This window comes from Mycteria americana, chromosome 1 (assembly GCF_035582795.1).
Source record: "Mycteria americana isolate JAX WOST 10 ecotype Jacksonville Zoo and Gardens chromosome 1, USCA_MyAme_1.0, whole genome shotgun sequence".
NCBI classification, from domain to species: Eukaryota; Metazoa; Chordata; class Aves; order Ciconiiformes; family Ciconiidae; genus Mycteria; species Mycteria americana.
The window spans coordinates 37,406,881-37,430,574 of record NC_134365.1 but is presented as its reverse complement, the minus strand read 5'-3'; the positions used below and the strand labels follow the sequence as shown (position 1 = coordinate 37,430,574).

At 37.1% G+C, this 23,694-nt stretch overlaps 1 protein-coding gene across 8 annotated transcripts in view; it reads right to left on the bottom strand.

Moving 5' to 3' along the window:
- MON2 (MON2 regulator of endosome-to-Golgi trafficking) overlaps positions 1 to 23,694 on the bottom strand; it is a 121,496-nt gene that overhangs the window by 80,809 nt on the left and 16,993 nt on the right. For all 8 annotated transcript variants that reach the window (XM_075494725.1, XM_075494776.1, XM_075494733.1 and 5 more), the window contains exons 3-19: positions 20,630 to 20,757; positions 19,658 to 19,789; positions 14,666 to 14,795; positions 14,013 to 14,110; positions 13,219 to 13,344; positions 12,267 to 12,461; positions 11,411 to 11,535; positions 10,882 to 11,021; positions 8,145 to 8,298; positions 5,305 to 5,537; positions 3,911 to 3,992; positions 3,005 to 3,186; positions 1,665 to 1,777; positions 948 to 1,052; positions 612 to 692; positions 452 to 525; positions 283 to 373 (exon numbers count right to left, since the gene is read on the bottom strand). In XM_075494725.1, coding sequence (XP_075350840.1) covers positions 283 to 373; positions 452 to 525; positions 612 to 692; positions 948 to 1,052; positions 1,665 to 1,777; positions 3,005 to 3,186; positions 3,911 to 3,992; positions 5,305 to 5,537; positions 8,145 to 8,298; positions 10,882 to 11,021; positions 11,411 to 11,535; positions 12,267 to 12,461; positions 13,219 to 13,344; positions 14,013 to 14,110; positions 14,666 to 14,795; positions 19,658 to 19,789; positions 20,630 to 20,757 — 2,189 coding nt within the window. The remainder of the gene's footprint in view (positions 1 to 282; positions 374 to 451; positions 526 to 611; positions 693 to 947; positions 1,053 to 1,664; positions 1,778 to 3,004; positions 3,187 to 3,910; positions 3,993 to 5,304; positions 5,538 to 8,144; positions 8,299 to 10,881; positions 11,022 to 11,410; positions 11,536 to 12,266; positions 12,462 to 13,218; positions 13,345 to 14,012; positions 14,111 to 14,665; positions 14,796 to 19,657; positions 19,790 to 20,629; positions 20,758 to 23,694) is intronic.

The window sequence follows — 23,694 nt, the reverse complement described above, 5'->3', positions numbered from 1 at the left end:
TAGAAGTTTTATCCACCCACAATCTGATTAATCGAAACACGTGACATTCCTTAATTAACAAAAAACATAGCAGGAACACAATGAGAATGTTCAGAGTATTTAGTAACTGTATGAACCATTATAAACAAGACATTCTCTGGTTCATAATTTATTTTTTACTCTAGAGTACCAAATGTATTACTGTCTTAATATTAGAAATAGTTAGCTTAAAGGATAAACGTACAAGTCTTCTGCCTGTTTCACAAAAACATCTAAAAAGAAAATAAAGAACTCTCTTTATACCTTATTGTTTCCATAGGCCATATCCATGGCTTCCAGAGACAAGGAGCAAAGGGCATTTATTAAGTGATGTAAAGAAACATCATCAAGGTACCTGAAAAATAAAAGCTATCAAAACACTGCCAAGTTTGATATACACACATTATTTTAATTATAAGATAAGGTTTCTTACTGTGAGCTTTCAAAAAGCCTTGAAAGTATGTTGGATATAACTGGCAGATCAGTCATTACTGCTGTAGTCAGAACCTTGAAAAAGAGACAGAAATGTGTCTTACAGATTGCAATAGAAAATACTGCATAATCATAACGGTAAAATGAACAATCGTGCTTACTGTGCTGGGCCCTTCTACAGCTCTTCCAGGTTTTAATGCACCCCCAACACCAGGCTTCAGTCCCAGAATCCACACAAGATGCTGAAATACAAAAGGATCATTTTCAGCAGAAAAGCCTTTTCAGGCAGAGAGGAAACTAACATTTTACTCTAGCTAGCCGGCAGCCTTCCAGCCAAACAGAATTCGAGAGAAATGCTACAGTACTTACTCAAGGCAATTCAAAGTACACCATACGTAGAATCAAAGCTTCATCTATTGCTCACATAAAAACTCAAAACCAAATTATGGCAAAAAAAGCAAGGTGTAAAAGCAAGGCATAAATATTTCCTATTATACCTGAAGAGTAGCCAGGACAAGTTGCCACGATGTACCAAGAACAGCTCCGTGGCAGTGAGCTAAGTTGAGTAATGTCCGCATACACTGGATATTTTTTGAAGTCAGCTAAAAAAAAAAAAAAAAAAAAAAAAAAAGACCACACAATTTTTGTTATTCTACAATAATAGTGTTTCTAGGAAACTTGCAATTTTTTACTAAATAGCTTAAAGATTACATTTTGTTTGCACTGGTGCAATATATCTTTTTTAGAAAAGTAGTTCAGTATCTCTTCTTCTTCTCCTCTCAGTCTTATCTTGCTGGGGTCGAATACGATTTGATCACTGCCCTCTCCTCCCAGTTTCACATTATCATCAAAGACACAAGTTCAAGTACTCCAGCTTTAAATGCATCTTCTCCACAAAATGAGAGTCTATTTTAAAAAAACCATATAAGTGAACCTTCACACACAGGCACATAACAGAGCTGAGACCTAGGGTTTTTCCAAACGGAATAGACAGGAGCTGCTGAGCTAAGAGTCAGATGAAATACAAAAGTAAGTCTTCTTTACAGTTAGAGAACTTTGCTGTCCAGAGCTGTTCCAAATTAAAAGCTTAGGATAATATTTCGGATAACCATTATTTGTAAGAATGCTGTTTATCTGTTGCTTATTTTTGAGACACATTAAGATGTAGAAAGAAGCAGTTAAGCAGGATGAGATCACTTACAAGTTGTACTTACCATTACTGTTCCCTGTGGCTGAAGAGCTAAGGGTTGCCCTACCGCTACAACTTGCTGATGAGACTCGCTTGAGGGACTGATCATTTGAACATTCTGTCCCTGAATGGAATATGCTAGAGGAAAATTGAAAAGAAAAAAAATTTAAATTTAAAATGCAGTACTTACTTGCAGTAACAATCACCTTCTGGCAAACACACTCCAGAGAACTTTTTCCACAGTATTAGCTTTAAGGTAGCTGACTTTGAGACTTTTAGTTACATTTAGATTATTATGTCATTGCCTTACGGAGTTAAAGGAGCCAGTAATTACTCCCTCTCACTATTAGATATTGCTTGCAATACATTAATACATTTTATGTCGAGACTGAAATATTTGCGCTAAGATATGAGCATTAGACTATGTCTCAACTCAGTTATCTGTGGTAATTGTGTATAAATGGTATCACTATGTGCTACCATTGTACTACTGCAGTCAGAAAAGCAAGGTGTCATAAATGCTATGTCGTGATGTTTTTCCAGTACAGTACTTCAGCACACCCATTTATAACTCACGTGTAAAAAGAAGAGTAACCTATATAAAATAACTTAAGTTCACTGCTTCATTTCCATAGAGATTCGTGTAGCTCAGTCATGCGTACTGCTTCTCAGACTTAGGATCTAATAATACACTTAGTTTGTGGGCCAGAGTAAAGGTGCTGGTCTTTGTTCCCAGACTAAGGTATTTTTGTTTTATATTAAGAGACCTGCATATTCTCCAGGTAGTTGCATTTCTTGGTACATAGTAACTCATTTTCAAAATTAGAAACAGAGTACATCCTCAACTGGCATATCCCATGAATTACAACATTCTGAAAGAATGTGGGAAGCATTAATTCATCTTCTTGTAAGCTGAACAGAGCCCAGAACTTAAGGTCTTCCATTTATGCAGCAAGTACTACCATCACTAGACAACTGTAGACAAGACTGTAGTACACCACAAATACAGGATGTTCTAGACAACTCTTAAGTATCTGAGTTGCCCAGAGACCTTTTCAGAATTTGAATGCCTTAATTACATATCCTAACAGATCTTTAGGATGATAGACAGATCTTCTTAGAATACGAACTTCTGACATATGCTAAGCATTCAGGAAGTTTTAGGGTGACTAGAATGAAACCCAGCAGATACTGCAAGACTAACCAGTTCTGGAAAGCAGGTGGTCTAGATCCTGTCTGAGGATTCAAACATAATTTAGTATAGCCAAATACTACAGCTGCATATCTTTGCCATCACACCCTGAGGAAATTTGGGTTTAGAGGACAATACATGGAAACACAATTAAGGAAAACCTATATACTTACATTTGCTGGAGAGAGCTGCAGTTGTGCTGTTTAATACAGTAAGGGCATAGTGAGGAGGCAAGGATCCTTTGCAAATGGCAGTGATAAAGGCATCTCTTGAGGTTACAAGACCCAGTCTTCCACAAAGTGCAGCCATAGTCAGTTCTGCTTTTAGAATATTTTCAGTGGCAGCTTCATCAGTGCTGCAAGAGTGCACATCGTTTAGTAAGAATTAATCCACTGCACAGAAACAGGCAGCTAACCAAAACTGAAAGCAATGACAACATATTCTTTAAACCTGTCAACACTGTAAATACTGAAGAGCAAGCATAACCAATCAACAAAATCCTTTAGAACCATTTCCTATAAAATTGGTCTTTAGTGCTGAATGACTTGGCAAAGGAGACTATGAAGAGGTATTTAACACTAATTTCAGAAAATGGTGTTTGATAACAAAAGACTCTCTGAAAGAGACAATTAAGTTACCAAAGTTATTACCTAGTAAACAGCTTTTCCACTTCAAAGACTGCACAGTACTAACAAGTACTGAGACATTATTTAGCCTCTTATCAACAGTAATCAGGACATGGGTAGAATCACTTCGATGTGTTGAAACATTCAGTCAAAGTAAAAAGGAATAAAAATAATTTAAATAGTTTAAATGCAAGCCTTTGAAAATGTAATTAATTGTTCTATATTGAAATACATTAAAGGTTGATGCTAGACTGCTGGAGACTTCTGTGTAGTTTACTCTTAATAGATCCTCACTCAGTCTAGCCATCACTAACCCACAAACCTGTCTGCTCAGGTGCCATTGAACAGCACTCTCTCGTACAACTGTCAACTTGACCAGTATCAAAAGTCAGTTCAAAATATAGCTGGGAATGTCATCCTTGAAAAAATCAAGAAAAATGAAAGACCAAATACCTTGCATCAAGTAGAAGGGATAAAGCAGCCAGAAGACCACACCAACAAGCATTCACCATTTCTTCCCAGACAGCTCTGCTAACTGGAAAGAAATACATATACTTGTTTATAGCAGAAACACAATATTTTACTTAGTAACTTTCAATTATATCACAAACAAAATGCTTGCTACTGCATCTTTTAAAGTGTGTTTTTATAGGTATGTTAACACAGACATATATATGTGTATACACAAATATACTCACACCAGTACCATTTAAACAGTCGCATATAAAGTAACACTGCTAAAGTAAAAAATGTCACCAAGGCAATGCTTATTCTAAATTACACCAAAAAAAAAAATCTTACAAAGGCATATATAACTGTTTTTAGTCTTCGTCTGTAAAAATAAACATTCAGAAGTGCATAACTGTGGGACAAGAAACTCACTGAAATTTTGCAGTGAAGGAAAAATACTCTCCCCTGGTATTATAATTCTCCATATTTTTTTCATTTCTTTAATTTAACAGGAAAAAAAGAATATAGGTCTAACAGACGTATAATCTGCCCGTACGGTTTCCACATCTCTCTCCCTCTCCCACGCCACGCCGTGACGCTGGGCTCAGCCGCTGTGCCTGCAGGACCATGGAGAGCTCTGCGCCCCGAGGCCGCGGGCCGTGCTGGGGACAAGACCCCGGCCCTCCCTTCCCTTCTCTTCCCTTCCCTTCTCTTCCCCAGCGTGGAGGCCTCGCTACAAACTCCAGCGCTACAGACTCAGCTTCCTGGTACACAAGCCAAAATCACCCTTGAGAGCCAAGTATCTCTGTATATACATATACAGACTCCTCATATGGCACACAAATACAAGCCTCAGTTCCTATTACTTCCGCTTTCAAAGAAGTTCTTCCCTAACTACTTCCATCTTATTTAAAATCTCTCCATTAAAACATCTTTTAATTTTGTTACTATGAATACATTTTTCTTTTAACGTGGCCATAACTGCCACATTTCTCTGAGTCAGGTTGTCTCTTGTGACCTTGGATCTCAGTGTCAAGCAGAATTAAGGACACAGGAAGGCAGAATAGTAGTTCTGGAGAACAGAATGCCTGTTACCTCTCCCTCACATCCCACATATATACCTGTAAAACAGCATTAATGCACCATAAGGAGTCTATGGCTAAGGTGCTACAGGACAGAAACAGTACATCAAGTATTTTAAGTATTTTTTTGAGAGACTACTGCTGTTCCGTTACAAAAAAAAAAAACCATCCACCACCAAAAACCAACAAACACCAATCAAGCAAAAAACCACTTCATTAGAACTTTTTGTCTACTATTTAGAAACAATAAATTTAAGCAACAAAGAATGCACTATTTCAATCCTGCTTTATGTAGAACTGCTCTATTTTATATACCTAGTTCATTCTCCGATTGGTCAGATACAGACTGCAAGTCTTGCTGCTCTGAAGACTGTGCTGGTAATGAAGTTGTCTCTGTTGTGGTTTGACTGACTGTTTCTGCCTCTCCCAGCTCTCCTTCAATCATGGTAGTGATACCACGGACAAGATCCAATAAACAGTGAAATGCCACCGACATGGCATAGCCTTCAGGAATCGTAGGTGGCTCTACTTTGTCCAGCATTTCCAAACTAAAAAATTGAAAGTATGACAAGTAAGTGTGTAACAGTACCACTGTGATTAATAACAATAATAAAAAACAAGATTCCAAATGAATGTTAAGTACAAACAGGCCCCAAATACCATCCCTCAAGATTTATAGCAACTCAAGAAAATAACCTTCCTGATTAAGTCATTAAGTCAAAGAGTAAATGAGTCACTAAATAAAATAGTAAATGAAAGGGTACAAACCCTGAGTACAGTATTTAGATCTGCAAATAAATATTTTTTAAAAATAACATATATAAGCAAGCATCACTGAATGAATTATTCTACTTTTATTATTATTTTACTTAAAGCCACTGCAACAGAACCTATTCAGAAGAACACAAGTACATAGGAACAACAGACAAAATAGGTCAGAAAGTCATGATGGTGTGAATATAGTTACAACAAATTGAGAACAAGTCAGACATTCCATTATCGTTATCTTTGATTCCATATGACCGGAAAAGCCTGGCATAGCTAGATAATATATGACGAAATATCCATCACCTACATGCATAGGTAAACAATGGAAGTTATTTGTACAAAGAGGAAATGTCTACATGATTCATTGCTGAAAACCATGCAATTAAAACATCACTATGCTGGAACTGCAGCCTCATTGCCACTTTTCTTCATATTTTACCTTAAAAGCACATAAAGAACTGCTGAGTTACAAATCCAACAGGAAACAGATTGTAGCTGCCACAACAGCAGCATCTACACAAGGAGAGACAGTCTGTTACAAAAACTACCTGCCACCCCAACAACCACTATTTCATTTGTTCTACAAACTTCTCTTAAAAAGGCTAGGCATTCCAGCTACAGTATACTAAAGACACTTTTATACTGTAGTGTCACCAGTCTGTTCTGCACAAAGGATTTTCTTTCTCCCGCACATGTAACACTTCAGTTATTACCTCTAATTTCCTGAAGACGGCTGCCTTAGATACCTGGGGACATAGGCAGTATAGGTAAATCAAAGATCAACATTTCACCCTCTATCTACAAATAAGTGTGTATATATATATATGGCTGTAATTAAAATTATTAATGGGTTTTATAGTTACAATGTACCTGTGAGGTAGAGGTCACGTACTCTTACTTTCAAAGATAGGAAAGCAAACTACTGAATAAATGGAGTAAGTTTTTACAGTTACGTGGGAATGGCCATGAAAAATCTTGAATTGTCTTTGTCTATTCCTCTTAAAAACACTTACTTCCTCATGTAAAGGGAAGGCAAGGTCTGGAAAGAGACAGGCCCACAGTCTGCTAGCTCTGTTCACAATTTTTATCTCCAATTAAATCATCGTGTAAAAGTATAAGATGCGGCCATTGTATGAAAATCTAATGGCAGCAGTAGGAGAGAATCAATGCTAGGATGTGACCCAAATGTACAGTTACAGTTAGTCATCTCCTTACATGCAGGGACTACAGACAAAAGTACAAGATCGGAAAAAAACTGCTGACAAGACATGCTAGCGACAATTCTGTAATCTTACACAGAAGAAAAAAAAGAACGCAAAAATTACTTAGAGGAAATCATGAAGTCACTGCAAGGATCTAAAGGCAAGACACAAGCAAGTCCAAAGCCGCACAGGAGACTATGATGGTGACTGCAATGTTCTTGAGCCAGGTAAGAACAGAAAGTAAGAAAAAAGAAAAGGAAGACAAGCTGGAGGTTGTAGTAGCTGGCCAAAGCATGAAGTAGCTTTCACTCAGTTTTGTTAAAAATTTGCATTTCCTGAGAACAGTCAGGTAACCTAAAATAACATCCATGGCCACTGGTGGAACAAAAAGTCAAGTGAACACATATATGTTCAACTACTGAAATCTGAGAATGAATTTGTCCTTCTGCATCTCAAAGGCAGATAAAGGAGTTTCTACCTTAAAAAAGTATTGAGATCCAGGCTATTTGCCGATTTCACTGAATATTAGTATGCCAAAGTTTCATGGGCTGTACAAATAATTTCCAATTCAGAAGAGATTGATCCTCAATGGCCATGACTGATATGAAAAAACTTCCTCTTTTTGAAATGCAGTATTCACAGCTCTAAACTGAGAACACTATCTCCATTATACAAAGTCATGACAAAATAATTGGTCATTCTAAGAAGCATTCACAGTCTAACCTTCGTATATAGGTCATATACCACAATATCCTGTTCAATAAAAACTGTAAATACAGTAAAGCTGGTGTAAGAAAGCTATTTTTCACTCCCACTGATGTCCCATTTGCTTAATGCCCCTAATGTTTGCCATTACACAACCCAGCAAAAGCTATTCTAAAATTGTTATATGCTGTAGTGAGGCCTAAAAGTGAAGAATTAATACAGCAACAGTATGGTAGGAAAAAAAAAAAAATCCAACAGATGCTAAAGCCACAGGGGATATTTGGATCAGAATCCAGAGCATTCGGACAAAATAGTGAAAAATCAGAACACCTCATGGCACCAACAAAAAGAAAATCCGTAATATACCTCAACACCAGTGAAATGAAGACCTCAGTATACACTAATAGAAAGTCCTTACACCATCAAGTCAGAAATAAAAATATTTGTTATATACATTTTCAAAAAGATAGAGGTACTTACTAGGTAGCTTTAGCACTGCCTTGTACTGTTACATTCAGGATAGGTATCCAGGTGCCTCTGTACTCAAAGGCAGGTAATACAGTTGCACCTCCTCCCATTCCAAGCACTCCCGGGTTAGTTTGTGCTGAGCCAGTATTCCCTGATGCATTGCTTCCTGTTCAGAAAAACAAAGTGATAAAATTAACCAATATAATTTTAGTGATCAGTGAACATCCTTTTTCTGTATTTAATTTTTAAGCTGAGATACGTGGATTAATCTGAGATGCCCTGCTCAATAATAAAAACCACCACCAACACAAAAAACTATTTTTGAGCTCCCTCTGCCATCTAAAACACGATCTTATGTGCAAAGTAATTAGTTTAAAAGGCACAGTTGATTGATGCCAACTGCCTTATTTTCAGTCAGAATAAAATGTTTCTGTGAAAGGTATAGCTGCATTCATAACATTCTGTGAACCAACTAAACTTACATGGACTCCATAAAACAATATATATTTTAGTGAAGAGTCAGACAGGTATTTAAAAGTTAAGTATTATTTGAATAGTTGCATCTAGAACTCAGTAGCAGGAGAGAGAGGTTAAGCATTCCAAGAACAAAGATCATCACAAACTTTAAAGATTTCAGAAATGCAAAAGCCACAAGAAGAAACTCAAAGAGAACTGCAACGTTTGAATCTGTTCCATGCCAAGGTAGAAGAAAACAAACCACATCAGGGAAGAGCTGACAACATGCCAACCAACAGCTAGGAGGGAAAAAATTTTGGTTCCAATTTAAGAAGCCAAAAAAGGCAGATAAAAGGACAAAGAATTCTGTATATATACACTTCCTACATATAGAAGGAGGTCTATACTTACTAGGAGTAGGTACCACAAGTTCAGAATCTCTCTGTACAGACAATGGGGAGAGAAGGGCAGAGTCCCCAAGAAAGTGACTCACAGCACCTAATACATCAGTATAACAACTGCCATTTTGGTGTGCTCACTTTTAATATGTAGAGAGACTAAATGACTAAATTAGGCAATATGACTACACACAGAAGCCTACGTATACACTTTAACACAGTAAAGCTTAACATACTGAAACAACAAAATCATACTGCTAAATGGAAATGGTTAACCAAACGCTGCCACTAACAGAAACACTGTTACACTGGTGTCATTTTTCTGTGATCCCACTGAGCAGTCAGACATATACAACTATTTTTGTATCAACGTAGCTCCTTAAAGTGGTAAAAAGGCTTACATTACACTAGTATAATAAGTGACACACAACTTGGGTAGATGCAGCTTTCAACTTCTCCTATGAAACAGCTACCTTGTTGCAAAACTGAGGCTCAAAAGCCAACCACAGGTGTATAAGACAGCCTGCTACAACAGGACTATTGTTATAATCAGAAGACTCAGTTCAAAAATTAGGTTGCATTGATCTGCTCTTTGCATGTTAGACATGGCCATAGGAGGAAAAGAGGTGGAAAGAGAAACGCACGAGAAAGAGACATGAGAAACACTCAAGCAGAAAGAAGTGAAGAGGTAAAGGAGAAAAACTGGAACACTAAGCCAGGGAAATAGCAACAGCACTAAGGGTATGACCCTACTGCTACTGCAGTGCTGTTTCACATGAAGGCAAAATTTAAGTTTTCAGGAGAATGGAGTACTTTAGAATGGTTTCTCATATGTGCGTGTTAACACGATGAAAAGTGCTTTTCTGATTTCCCTTAAGTGGATTATACTAACCCAGAAATAATACTAATAGAAGTGCTCTATCAGCGTCCATACAGACAGCTATTGAGCAAAAGCTACTGACACAAATTTCTTCATTATCAATGCTAAACACCAACCTGGAATTCAGATTTCATGAGTGAACCCTGGAAGGCGCGAGACTAAAACCAGACTTCTTAATGTTTATTAATTTAATAGTAGATATGATAGATAATAATTATACTTCAATTATGTTTATTATCACTTTTAAGAAGGCATGTCAAAAGACACCCTTAGAAGCTATTTTTATGTTGTTTGTTGCTGAGGCCTCTGCTTCCAGAACCATGGGAAGAGCAAGGAGCCTTAACTCAGATGTAAACACCTGCAAAGGCATTAACAGGAAGACCATTTCTTCTTATAGAAATAAAAATATACCTAGTGAAATGCCAAAACCCTGGCTGCAAGAAAAGACAATCAAGTTTAGTTTCAGTAAGTGACTGTTTTCAGCTTACAGAAGAAGCAAAGATCATCTGTAAAACACAGATCTTTCTTTTTACCTCTTGGCTTCCTCAGTCCAGTTTTGTCCCTGAACATCCAGAAGAATTAGCTGTTGCTTCCCAGGAGGAAGCAAACACACACTGTCTTACTGCTTCAATTGCACACTGCCATAAATGACACCCCCGCACAAGGAGACAGAAATCAGACATATTTGTTATAGTCAGAAATTAGAAATAATTCCCCTCAGAGTTTCCCTCAGAAAAGTTGTGAAACAAGGAGCCTCGTCGCTGTAAAAGCAGATAAAAATGCAGGAGTATTGCTCTGGTGACTGGGGGCTACGTCTTCCCCACTATACAGGTAGATAACATCACCTGTTGTACCAGACCTGAAAATGCTAGTTTGTCTCAAGCTAGCTTTTCACCTCAATGAACATGAAAGTACAGAACTGTACCAAGCCAAATGTATATACTGAATCAAATCAGAATTTATTCTTACAAAAAAATGCTGGAAAATTAAAATGATAGTAAGGACAAGGCTTTACCAGTTTGGCTTGGTGTCGCTGATGTGTTCCCTGTGCTTGGTACAAGAAATAGTGACTGGATGAAGGACCCCAGTGCATTCACGATATCACGGAAAACTTTAGTGGAATGTTGCTTCATATCATACGATTGACAAAAGGACCTGGAAAGTATTTTATAAAATATAATAAGTATTTCACAAATTCAGGACTAAAAGCATATTTTAACAGCAAATTCCCCTCCCCCCCACCCAACGTTAGACTAAAAGCACATTTTAATTGCAAATATTTAGGTGAATAATAAACTTCAGTTTTGGGTAAATGCTCCTTTGACACTAGTAAGACAGAGAGGGTTTGGAATACTCAAATAACTATAATTCAGCCCTTCCTGGATAATAAGCATTGCCTAATTCTTTATAAAAAATTATCTTGAAGAGTTTATTGCATTTAAGTTTCCACATATTTATAATGTTCTAGGAAGCATTTTCCACCAAAGAAAAATAAAAAGATTTCTTGAATTTTATGTAGAAGTGAAATTCAATATATTTAATACCTTAATAGCTGAGGCTGCACACAAAGCCTGTGAATAGATTCCACTGCAACAGCTCTTAGCCACTGTGGTTTGTCTGCATCCAGAAACTTAACCAGCAATGACAGAAAGATTTCACATTCTGTTACCTAAAAGATATAGTTTATGGCCATTAAATTAAAAGAAAAAGCCTCCTACAAAATATTTTCTCCAAAAAACTTGTTTCATCTTAGCAGTCCTATCCCAGCAAGTTTTGCACAGGATCTAAAAAACCACTTCAACAAGCATTTCCTCAAAATTATATAAAAAACATACCTAATAATCATAATATTTTTGCCAAGCTAACACCACATATGCAATTGTACTGAAGGAGTTAAATTCCCTGCAGACATTGCAGTAAAGTTCTTACATGTGCTACAGTAATCAAATGAAATGGAAAAAAAATCTTTTTTAGCAAGTATCTAAAATTCAGGAGGTAAGAACAGCTGGTTTTTATGCACATTCTGTCAACAGCCTTAGCAACACAAGTCAAAAGCCTCTTAGCAATTATTAACAAGGCATAGCAATCAACATTATCTAAAGCCAGGCAAACATAAGAAGATCAAAAGGTTCCCAAAACCTTAACTGAACAGCAGTTAAGTACAGAAAAGACAACAGCTAATCTACTCTGAGAATTTATACAAGCCCATGTTTAATAAAATCATACATGTAGAATACATGAAAACACAAACAGACAGAAGAGGAAAAGAAGATTTAGACTTTTCTTCCCTCAGTATATGTCAACAGTTCCTGAAAACTAACTAATACTATTACTGATCACAGTACTGGCATATACGTAGAAAAACAGAATTGCATAAAGAAAATGTGACCATATTCTTACCAGCAAACTGTAAAACTGCTTAATCAAAACAGAAACTACTCTCAGCAAACGCATACAGATGGGAAAGTATGGTTTTTCCACTGGTGCCGGGGAAGATGACGTGCTGGAACCTTGCCTGAATTTGATATTTGGGGAGAAAAGCTTTATAACAAGAGGGCATACCCTTTCTTTAAGAAGAAAACTGAATTCCTGATGCTGAAAGAGAAAACAGAACAAATTATAAGCAGATATTCCTTAATTGCTACTAGTAGCTCTGATTATGCATCTTATTTACATTTACTGTTATGATCAAGCACTCTGAAGTCATGTAAATCTTGGTATAAATTATACGCTCAGAAAATGAAAAGGAAGAACGGTGGATGCTATTGTAAAGCTACCAAAAAGCATCATGGAATGACATGATTGGGTGCATACCATGCACCCCTCTTCTTGTGTTTTGCAAATTGAAATAGGCTGCTAATACATCATCTATTATATATTTAATTTTTTTAATTTAGCTGCCATCTGCTAAAATATGTTACTGTAGGATCATGGTGCATTTATATGCAACAGACCCACACAATTCGTAGTCATGATTTCTGCTGCCTTGCAAGTGGGGTGAAGTTAATGTTTTTGTAGAAATAACAATGCCACAAACTAAGTTACAGAGCTGTCATAGGTCATGCAAGAGAAGAAAATGCATCTTTAGAGGAGATATAAATAGCAAAACAAAAAGTGAAACAAAGCACAACATGCTCTACAAAATGCACAAATACAAATAAAGTGTATGGGAATAGAAAAAAGTGGACAAAAACCATGTAGTACTTTTCTGTCATAAAAACCCAACATGTAAAAGCTACAAGTCCTTTTGAAAAGCAGTACTCGCGTTAAATTAAAGAGGAGTTCATGAAGTGTAAATTTTACTACACATGTGAACAAAAGCCTTCCTATTTTCCCTCCAAGAACTACTCACTTGTAAAAACACTTGTGGGAAATCATTGAGGACTGACTCAAGAAGTTCAAGGCCAAATGTCCGGGTCATTTCTGTCATACCCACGAGCCAGTAGGGAGCATCAGCATTAACTAACTGACAAAGATCCTTAAAAAGAAATACAATAACATTTACATTCTCTCCACAGTCCTGTAACCGGCATAAGTTTTCTGAGTCTACAACAAAATCTACACTCTCTCCCTCCTTTGTAATGAGTACTTTTCCAATTTCAACATAATTTTTCCTCAAATACTACTTCTACATAAATTATTAAAATTTCTTTTAAAAAGTTTTTTGCTTAAACTTTGCTGGTACCGTTGTAGCAATTGTGTTCATTCCTGCCCTCAAAAATATCTCAAGACCAGTGAATTTGCTAAGTCAAGAAGATTTTTACTGGTGTGATGAATACAACTACTACTTTTCATTATATACTCGACTTTAATATACAATACGAAACACAAGAAGCAAGACTGAACTATAGTAGCAATGTTTGGCTCATGGAAAGAAGAATCTTGAATCTAATGCAGATGTGCATGCTTAGCTATTATTTAAGATTTATAGTAAAACATTTTCATAGGCCACTTTGTCTTCATTTTCCAACCATCCCCCTGGGATACAGCATATCATTGCCAATTACAATAAATGCGCATAAGAAATACTGAGGCTCTGGTTAAGGACCTTGTCAATACGCTAACAGCAAATTTTTGAAATTTCTCACAGAGATATAGAAGTACCCAATCATAACTGAAAATGTATAAAATATGCTCCCCAACTACCTGAAAAAGCATATATGCATCTTTAGCACATGGCTTCAGTGTACTGACAGATCTTCTGTTACTATTTCCTTGAACTGCAACTGGCTGGTCAATAGTATCTGTGTAAAAACAAAAACCAGTTTTGTGAAGAAAGGAACTGTTGAAAATCAAGTATGCATTAAGTATTCTTACAAAAAGATTCTAGGAGAATGGCCAGGTAATTACCCTGCAACTTATGTTTACAGAAATAAACATTAGATTGAATACCAAAGATCATCAACACCAAGCACTTCTTTCCAATAAATGTTCTCTTCAAAACTACTACTGCCACGTATTTCACACTCAGTAATCTAAGTTACTTTCATCTTAAATGACACCCTCACCTCAAATTCCTTCACAATACTAACCTGAAGACCAGTTCTCACAGCTTGAAAAAAAAATCTAGGTTTTGTATATTGCTGTACTGACTTGGACTGACACAATGGCTAAGAATTTCATCTCCTTTGAATACAACTACATGTATAAAAGACAGTAAAAATGAATAGTGTCTGTGATTTTTTTTTTTGTAACATTTATAGACTTTTTACTACTTCTTTATCTGAAAAAAGATAAACATTTGATGTGTGTCCAAAAAACAGGTTAATACAAGCCAGCGGAGTAAGAAGTATGCCCACCTTTGTATCGTTCATCTTCAGCAACCACTCTCTCAAATACAACAGTAACTACCTGCCGCACTGTAGCTGCTGCAGTGTTATTTGTGATATTATCTTTTGTGAAGTGCAATCGAAAACAAAGTACAATTGCCTGAAAGGAAAAAAAAAAAAGGAAAAAAAGAAAATCACCTTACAGCAATATATTTTTATCTTTCAGCTAAGAGTCAAGATAGCTGATTGAGGAATGCCTTCCACTACAGTTTGTCAAAAGGTTGCCTGAAAAAAAAACCTGGTTTAATCATTTTAAATTTGAAGAACCAAAATAAGTTTTATGGATTACCCTAGCCAAAAACCTCCTTAGTAATACTCCCCAAAGCTAATCTAGAAGTGGCATTAACTGAAGACATTACGATGTGCCAATAAAACCACAATCATCATACAGAGAATACACAGTAATCAACCACATAAAACAACTTGTACAAATATTAATGTCAAAAGGACATTAGGATTATATGGTTAATCACAGAAAGGTCAGTCAACTCCAAAGCTAAAATGCCATTCCTCTCCTACATTAAATCACAACACTTTCACAACCACGTTGCTTCAACAGCTATTATTCCTCTCTAAGGTGCATATTTTAATGTGTCATTGTGCTGGCAGTGACCTGAATACTGTTTCCCATTGGATTTCATATTACCTCTAACACCTAATTTAATACTTACTTATTTTATAATGAATTTTGAAAATTAACATCTGTATATGTAATGAAACCTCTGTTTCTTGTTCTTTTGTCCTTATTCTGTGTTCTTGCACTTGCATGAACCTCAACCACACCTGGCCATAGCACTACGTGCTCTAAGCCATATAAGATTCAGAATTTTCTTTTGCTTCTTTTTCTTGTAAATGATTTGTGGACTCTGCTCAGATGGTATCCCCATGTTAGTTTGAAATTTTAAAACACAATCATACACCTCTGGACTTTCAGAAGATACTGCATGATTCTCTAGGTTAATCACAGAATCGTATAGGTTGGAAAAGACCTTTAAGATCATTAAGTCCAACCGTAAACCTAACACTACCAAGTCCACCACTACACCATGTCCCTAAGCACCACATCTACACGTCTTTTAAATACCTCCAGGGATGGAGGTATTTATACCCCACTTCCCTGGGCAGCCTGTTCCAATGCTGGACAACCCTTTCAGTGAAGAAACTTTTCCTAATATCCAGTCTAAACCTCCCCTGGCGCAACTTGAGGCCATTTCCTCTTGTCCTATCACTTGTTACCTGGGAGAAGAGACCGACCCCCACCTCTCTACAACCTCCTTTCAGGCAGTTGTAGAGAGCGATAAGGTCTCCCCTCAGCCTCTGCTTCTCCAGACTAAACAACCCCAGTTCCCTCAGCCGTTCCTCATAAGACTTCTGCTCTAGACCCTTCACCAGCTTCGTTGCCCTTCTCTGGACACGCTCCAGCACCTCAATGTCTCTCTTGAAGTGACAGGCCCAAAACTGAACACAGTATTCGAGGTGCGGCCTCACCAGCGCAAAGTACAGGGGCACGATCACTTCCCTACTCTTGCTGGCCACGCTATTTTTGATACAAGCCAGGATGCCATTGGCTTTCTTGGCCACCTGGGCACACTGCTGGCTCATGTTCAGCCAGCTGTCAAGCAGCACCCCCAGGTCCTTCTCTGCCAGGCAGCTTTCCAGCCACTCTTCCCCAGGCCTGGAGTGTTGCATGGGGTTGCTGTGGCCCAAGTGCAGGACCCAGCACTTGGCCTTGTTGAACCTCATACAATTCACCCCAGCCCATCGATCCAGCCTGTCCAGACCACTCTGCAGAGCCTTCCTACCCTCCAGCAGATCAACACTCCCACACAACTTGGTGTCATCTGCAAACTTACTAAGGGTGTACTCAATCCCTTCATCCAGATCATTGATAAAGATATTAAACAGAACTGGCCCCAACACAGAGCCCTGGGGAACACCGCTTGTGACCAGCCACCAACTGGATTTAACTCCATTCACCACCACTCTTTGGGCCCGGCCGTCCAGCCAGTTCTTTACCCAGCGAAGAGTACACCCGTCCAAGCCATGAACAGCCAGTTTCTCCAGGACAATGCTGTGGGAAACCGTGTCAAAGGCTTTACTGAAGTCTAGATAGACAACATCCACAGCCTTTCCCTCATCTACTAGGCGGGTCACCTGGTTGTAAAGGAGATCAGGTTGGTCAAGCAGGACCTGCCTTTCCTGAACCCATGCTGGCTGGACTTGATCCCTTGGTTATCCTCTACGTGCCGTGTGATGGCACTCAGGATGATCTGCTCCATAACCTTCCCTGGTACCGAGGTCAGGCTGACAGGCCTGTAGTTCCCCGGGTCCTCCTTCCGGCCCTTCTTGAAGATGGGCGTCACATTAGCTAATCTCCAGTCAGCAGGGACCTCCCCAGTTAGCCAGGACTGCTGGTAAATGATGGAAAGGGGCTTGGTGAGCACTTCTGCCAGTTCCTTCAGTACTCCTGGGTGGATCTCATCAGGCCCCATAGACTTGTGAGTGTCTAAGTGGTGCAGCAGGTCACTCACCATTTCCCCCTGGATTATGGGGGCTCCATTCTGGTCCCCGTCCCTATCTTCCGACTCAGGGGGCTGGGTACCCAGAGAACAATTGGCCCTGCTATTAAAGACTGAGGCAAAGAAAGTGTTAAGTACCTCAGCCTTTTCCTCATCCTTTGTTACTATGTTCTCTCCCCCATCTACTAGGGGCTGGAGATTCTCCTTAGCTCTCCTTTTGCTGCTAATGTATTTGAAGAAGTATTTTTTATAGTCTTTTACAGCGGCAGCCAGATTGAGCTCTAGCTCGGCTTTGGCCCTTCTAATTTTCTCCCTGCACAACCTCGCTACACCTTTGTAGTCCTCCTGACTTGCCTGCCCCTTCTTCCAAAGGTCATAGGTTCTCCTCTAACAGCAATGCCTGTATTAAGGGGCTTTTCAACATGGTTTACCAGTAATTTTCTTAATTTAACTCAGTCAAGCTGAAACATGAATAAGCAATACATGTCTGGTTCAAACTGATTTTCTCTAAGAACCCTTCAATATGGGTGTGTGTGTGTGTGTGTGTGTGTGTGGAAACAACAGACCCAAACTTTCAGATATTTCTCAAAAGAATCTTGCAGGGGAAAAAACCAAACGATTGCACCATTTTACCCATGCCAAATAATGCTTATATTTGGTTAACTGGGAAACTCTAGTAATTTCAGGCCTTGGACAACACCAAGAAATTTTACAGGATATTGCTCTGTCAGGAATGTGTTCTTCTTACCCCTGTCAGAGCCTGCCCCAATTTGGCTATACATTGCTGGGAAAGACCTTCCCTACTTATTTGACACTGCTGTGCCCATATGCTTTTGTGGCTGGTGTCCAAAAGTAGCAAGTTTCTAGACATTAGAGAGATGAACAAATAAAGGATGTCGAAAAATGTGTTTGGAAGACACATACAAAAAAAGGTAAGTGAAATAGGATGCAGATACCAAAACCTAAGAATACCTAAGAATACAATACCTTACTAAGAATAAGGAGGGAAGAGAGAGAGAGGGTATATGGAGGCAGGGAAAGAAGAATAAATGAGTGAAGTGATGAGAAGCAGAAGGGAAAGGTATGGTGGACTTAAACAGCAACTGTCTCCTCCTAGAGCCTAGATTCAAACTTGATCGAACACCAACATTGCAGGCTGTCAAAGTTAACTGCTACCCCGTTAATGACTGACAATCCGACTTTTAAAAGTATTTCCGTTTTCTTCAAAAATCACGCTTCTGCCGAAGAACACAGCAACTCATTTGGAAAACGAGCGTTATTTGGAACAAAAGAAACAAGACAGTGCTGAAGAGTCTTCGATGTAAGTTGACTACTCAAGTCAAAAAAGAACCTACTGACAAACCATTCAATCCTTAGCAAGTTTCTATTCTGCCACTAATAGGTTTTATAAATTTTCCATTATCTTCCTGCCTTCAGCAGACCTTTGTAACTTAGCTTCATTTACCTTTCATGTTTTTGCTTCCCTTGGTTAAGTAGATTAATAATTATTTTAATATCCACACATTTAACCAGCTAGGAAGTTATTTCATTAAAACCAGAGCAAAGAAAAACTGAAAACCTTCCACCAGAACAGAATGCCTTCAAAAATATTCTTCAATTCTATTCTCCATCTCTCAAAAAAAAAAACAACCCAAAAACAAACAAAAAAACCCAAACAAACAAACAAAACCACCAAAACACCCACAACAAATGCTCTGATATTAAACCAATACACTGAAAGCAGAGCATAATAAAGAGAGCAATTTAGAATGATTTGTTTAAAAACAAAAAATCTTTCTTAAGTTAAAGAGAAAAAAATTATAAGATGTAATCTAGAAGAGGAACTTACTTTAAACAGAACTTCACAGTTCACAGATGGGTAAATAATATTGCTCCTTCAAAGAGAATTATCATGTAACTTAAGATTAAAATGGATCGGAATCTTTATTTCTTGTCTTAGTTGAAACATAATATCCAAAATGGTACATGTTTAAAATTATGCAATAAAGTTATTTCAGTTCTGACTGAAAGAGCAATAACTGGACTGCTTCTGAAAGAGATTTAAGGCAGGGTGACAGGCAGCTTCTTCTAATATTTGCTTTGTTAGTGAGAGCTTACACTGTACTATGTGCTCTGATTTCAGTTTGAAAATGTGCATACAACGAATTTAGCAGATGAGAAGGACAGGCATTAGCCCAATGTTTTCATTTAAAGTTCCCATTAAGTTGGAAATGTACTATTGTGGAGGAATTAAAAAACAGATTGAAAAGGAAGCTAAAAGAAATCCTGTTTTCAGAGTCTACATATAAAGACAATAGGGACACAACAGAATCAAAAAAGCCCCTCCTCTTCCATTATTTCCAAATGCTTCATACATAACATTTATCCTTGTTTTGTCTCTTGTATATTGTAAGTACTATAGTTGGCACTAACAAATTCTTACCTTGGACAGTGCTTCATCGTGCACAACTGTATTGGTTGTTAAAAGTACAAGAACTGTCTGAAGCAATTTAAGTTCCTCAAGACTATTTTCCATCAGTTGCCAAAGCATATTAATAATGTTTCCTGCTGCAGCCTACAAAGAAATAATTTTTTTCCAATAATTAGGATGTTTACATACTGGTATATCATGTGTACACATGTAAGAATAGCACTCTCATAAATCCATATGGTAACTGAATTTGCCTGTTTGTCTATACCATAGGACTACATTGAGAACATACAACCAACTTCATTGTCACAAGCTTCCCAAAATATTTTTCAAGAATTAATGGCAGAAATCTCTTAATGCGTAGTCCAAATTAAAGCATGTACTTCATTTTCTACTTGGAAATATAGAAGAGACAGTACAAAGACATTTTACCCTCAAAATTCATTCATATCAGAGAAAAAACAGTGTAATTTTACATTATGCAAGCACAACTGGAGGTATATTTTAACGGTGTTATTTTCACCAGCTTCTTAACACACTATATATGCAGTACCATAACATATCATTACATTTACAGTTGCAGGAAATGTGCATCCATTTTATCTTATTTTTAAAAGTAACAGGTAACAAAAACATAACACATAATGATATCACACAGAGTAAATTTTGTGGATGCCACCTTAATATTACATGTTCTGTTCCTGCAGTGTAAGAATGCAAACTAAATGAGCTGGTTTGAATTTTCATGAATTTCCTTCTAGAAGTTACTAATGTTTCCTCACCTCTTTTTTTCTTTTCCTTTTTTCATGGTCAAAAAGGTTTTATTTTAAATTATAATTTTTTAAAAACAGATGAGAGTAAAATACTTTGCAGACTATGTTCATGGTAATATAAACAGCCTCCAAAAAAAGCATTCACTTTCAGTTTGAGGCCTGTATTTCTCACACTGAAATATTTACATATTTATATAAAGATTGATCTTACCTCTGAAACAACTTCATGGGACATTAGCCTCTGTATGGCTGCTAGACACAGCTGAGTGATCTTTGGTTCCTTTGTTCCACAGCCCATTAGAAAAGGCTGAACTACCTCTGAGCTGTTCTCTTTCAATGCTTTCAAAGAGAGACACGGAAGCAATCAATGTTTAATACTTTGAAGAATACAATGCAAAATTTGTTAATCATACCTATTAACAAAAAGCAACTTCCAGTCTTGGAAATTTGGGATTTAGTCTTGCACCACTGGGAAAAGCCAAGTGACGAGACACGCTGGGCTGCCACAGCTCACTTCCACAATTACCCTGGCTGAGGCTCAAATTCCAAGCACCTTCTCCCTTACACACTTAAGTGACTTTCTCTTTCCAAATCCAAAACGGCCATTTAGAGTCCATTTGGTTAGTAAGAAGCTGTAAGGTTCTGCCCGCTCCAGAGCTTTCTCCGGCCTTTCAGCAGCGACCAGCCTCAGGCTGGTAGCCTTCTCCTTCTGCTTTGCTTCCCCTTGGCGCCAAACTCAAAAGCAACACAAGGTGTGGCACAGAGAGACGTATCAAAGTACGTGGCACGAAGGGGAATAGCAAAATGCCACTGACAAAACAGGAGAAGAAAGAGACTAGACTGTTTGTATCCTGGGTACATACACCTGCTGTGAATTTTTCAGCCAATGTTTTAGTGAGAAAGGGCAGCTTCTTAAAATGAAGCTTTGTCAGGAGAAAAAGTTTCACAATGAATACAACATTCCACGCTGACATTTTAAAGAGTTTTTCCCCATAAACGTAATTCTAGAAATCTGAGATAAACTTCATAAAATTAAAAAGGAAGAAAATATTTCTGCAAGATGAAAGGAATGCATGACTCTGACCGATGAGTGCTTTTCTATTTGCAGGCGTGGTTGTTGATTCATGCAAAACTTTTAAAATTTTAGCTGCTCATCACCATTTCAGATATTAAAAATTTCCTCACAGTTCAATGTGTGTTCTTACACTGAATGTCCTACACCATGTTTTAGTCTATGTGTAATAACAGAAACGTGTTCATGAAAAAGTTTCACACACATTTTTAGAGCACAGATCTTACCACAAACAAACAAAAAAATACATTCTCACATAAAAATGCAAACATGATCTATTTTATTTATTCTGTTGAGCAATTTGAAGTTTGACTCTCAAAAAGGTTTATTATTAAGAATCACTACAACTAATTTGGAAAAAAAATGAAACATCACAGTAAAAGCTACAAAAATATATTTTAGTGGTATTTTTCAACTGAAGCACTAACATGACTAACAAGTTTCTATGAAAAGAACAGGCTAGTATAAATTATAGATGCCAACTTTCCATAAGGTAATAGTTCTTACAGATATTAACACATACACAGTCCATAGTTTCATCAGCCTCTTCAGAGCCAGTACAGGCTCTATGTCCAGTTGACAGAGGCTGACCTTGCACCAAATGCCTAATCAAAAACAATTACAATGTCAGCATAAATGTGAATGAGTACATAGCTTCACTGCCTGTTTAACTACCTGCTTTGATTTCAACAGGTTTTTTTAACTTAACTAATCTGCTTTTAAAATATACAGTATAAACCATATCCACCAATACCATTCTCTTAGGAAACACTCCATGATTTCCAAATTAAAAACAAAACATTGGCTACTTCATCAAAAACAGAAGTTTGTTCCCAATTAAGACATGTAATTTAGGCATCTAATTGTCAGTGTCGACATGTGAGCGAGATGTCTAAGTTGCCTTTATAGTCTATGAACACCTACAACACATGGCCAATAGAACCTAGAGTGCTCACTCTAACACGGACACAAATGCTTCTTCACTCATATAAATTTCTGAATTGCCATTAAATTCTAACCATCATGCAGAAAGAAGAAAGCGAAACTTTTAAAAAGATACCACAAAACATTCATCCTTAACATAAGACTGATGATAAAGTTCTGAAGGGCAAAAATGGCATGAGAGTTAATAAATAACAAGAAAAATTTAAACATTTTACAGTATTTTTCCTATAATGCATTAAAAACAATAATCTCACAACAGGATCTATACAAGGATTTTCACTTTATGAAGCTGAAAACTTAATGTTTTGTAGATCTGGTTTAGTACTGATCATTATATTAGTGTCAGTCTTAAAATACACAAAAATTTTCTTATATCCAGGTCTGCTTCCATTTTGCTACCAAAATTATGTAAGAATATATTAAAAAATAAATCTATCATAATGAACTGCATCAAAAAAGAAGTTTTGGGAAAGTAAAACTTACTCCTTCATTCCATCAGCAAGGTTATAATTCTAATTTTTTAAAATAACTTCTAAAACAAAAGTATGAATTGCACATCTCAGAGCCACATGGAAATAATTTCTCACATTTATCTCCTGTGATATAAAGTACAAGCTGACTTCTCTTTTGGCATTACTCAAATCCTCATAAATAAATTATAAAGCACATACAGACTGCCAAGAATGAAGACTCTGAAACTGCTCAACTTAACTTTTCCAAGAGAAGGGAAGAAGTTAGATCAATGACCTCAGAGTTCTGGTAAGTTAAACACATCTCACCAGACATACTATTACTTCTGTGTATTTGTCATTTTAACATTGCACCTATTTTCCTAATAATTATAATCCTACACAGTGTAATGCTTAAGAAAGCATCAGGTGAGCTTATTCAAAACAATCTGATATAGTTGTTCTCATCTATTTTAGTGAAATGACAGTTTACATCAAAATATAAAGAAAAATAATATCTGGATCAAAATATTTAGTTGGATTACTAGAATGTCTAGTAGATGTTCCTAAATCATCTAGCAGTCAAAAAGTATCTACTTCACTGTATTTCACAATTACAGTAGCCTTTTGCAGCTTTATTATTACTACAGTATACATACTATCTTCCTCCAAAAAAATTTTAAATAGCAAATAGGAGACAACAGAGATCTTGACATTAACTTATCTACAAGATTAGGTTACAACTGATACCTCAAAAAATACAAGAGCCCATAAAGAATTGGGACTGTTAATGGCATTATGTTTAAACTG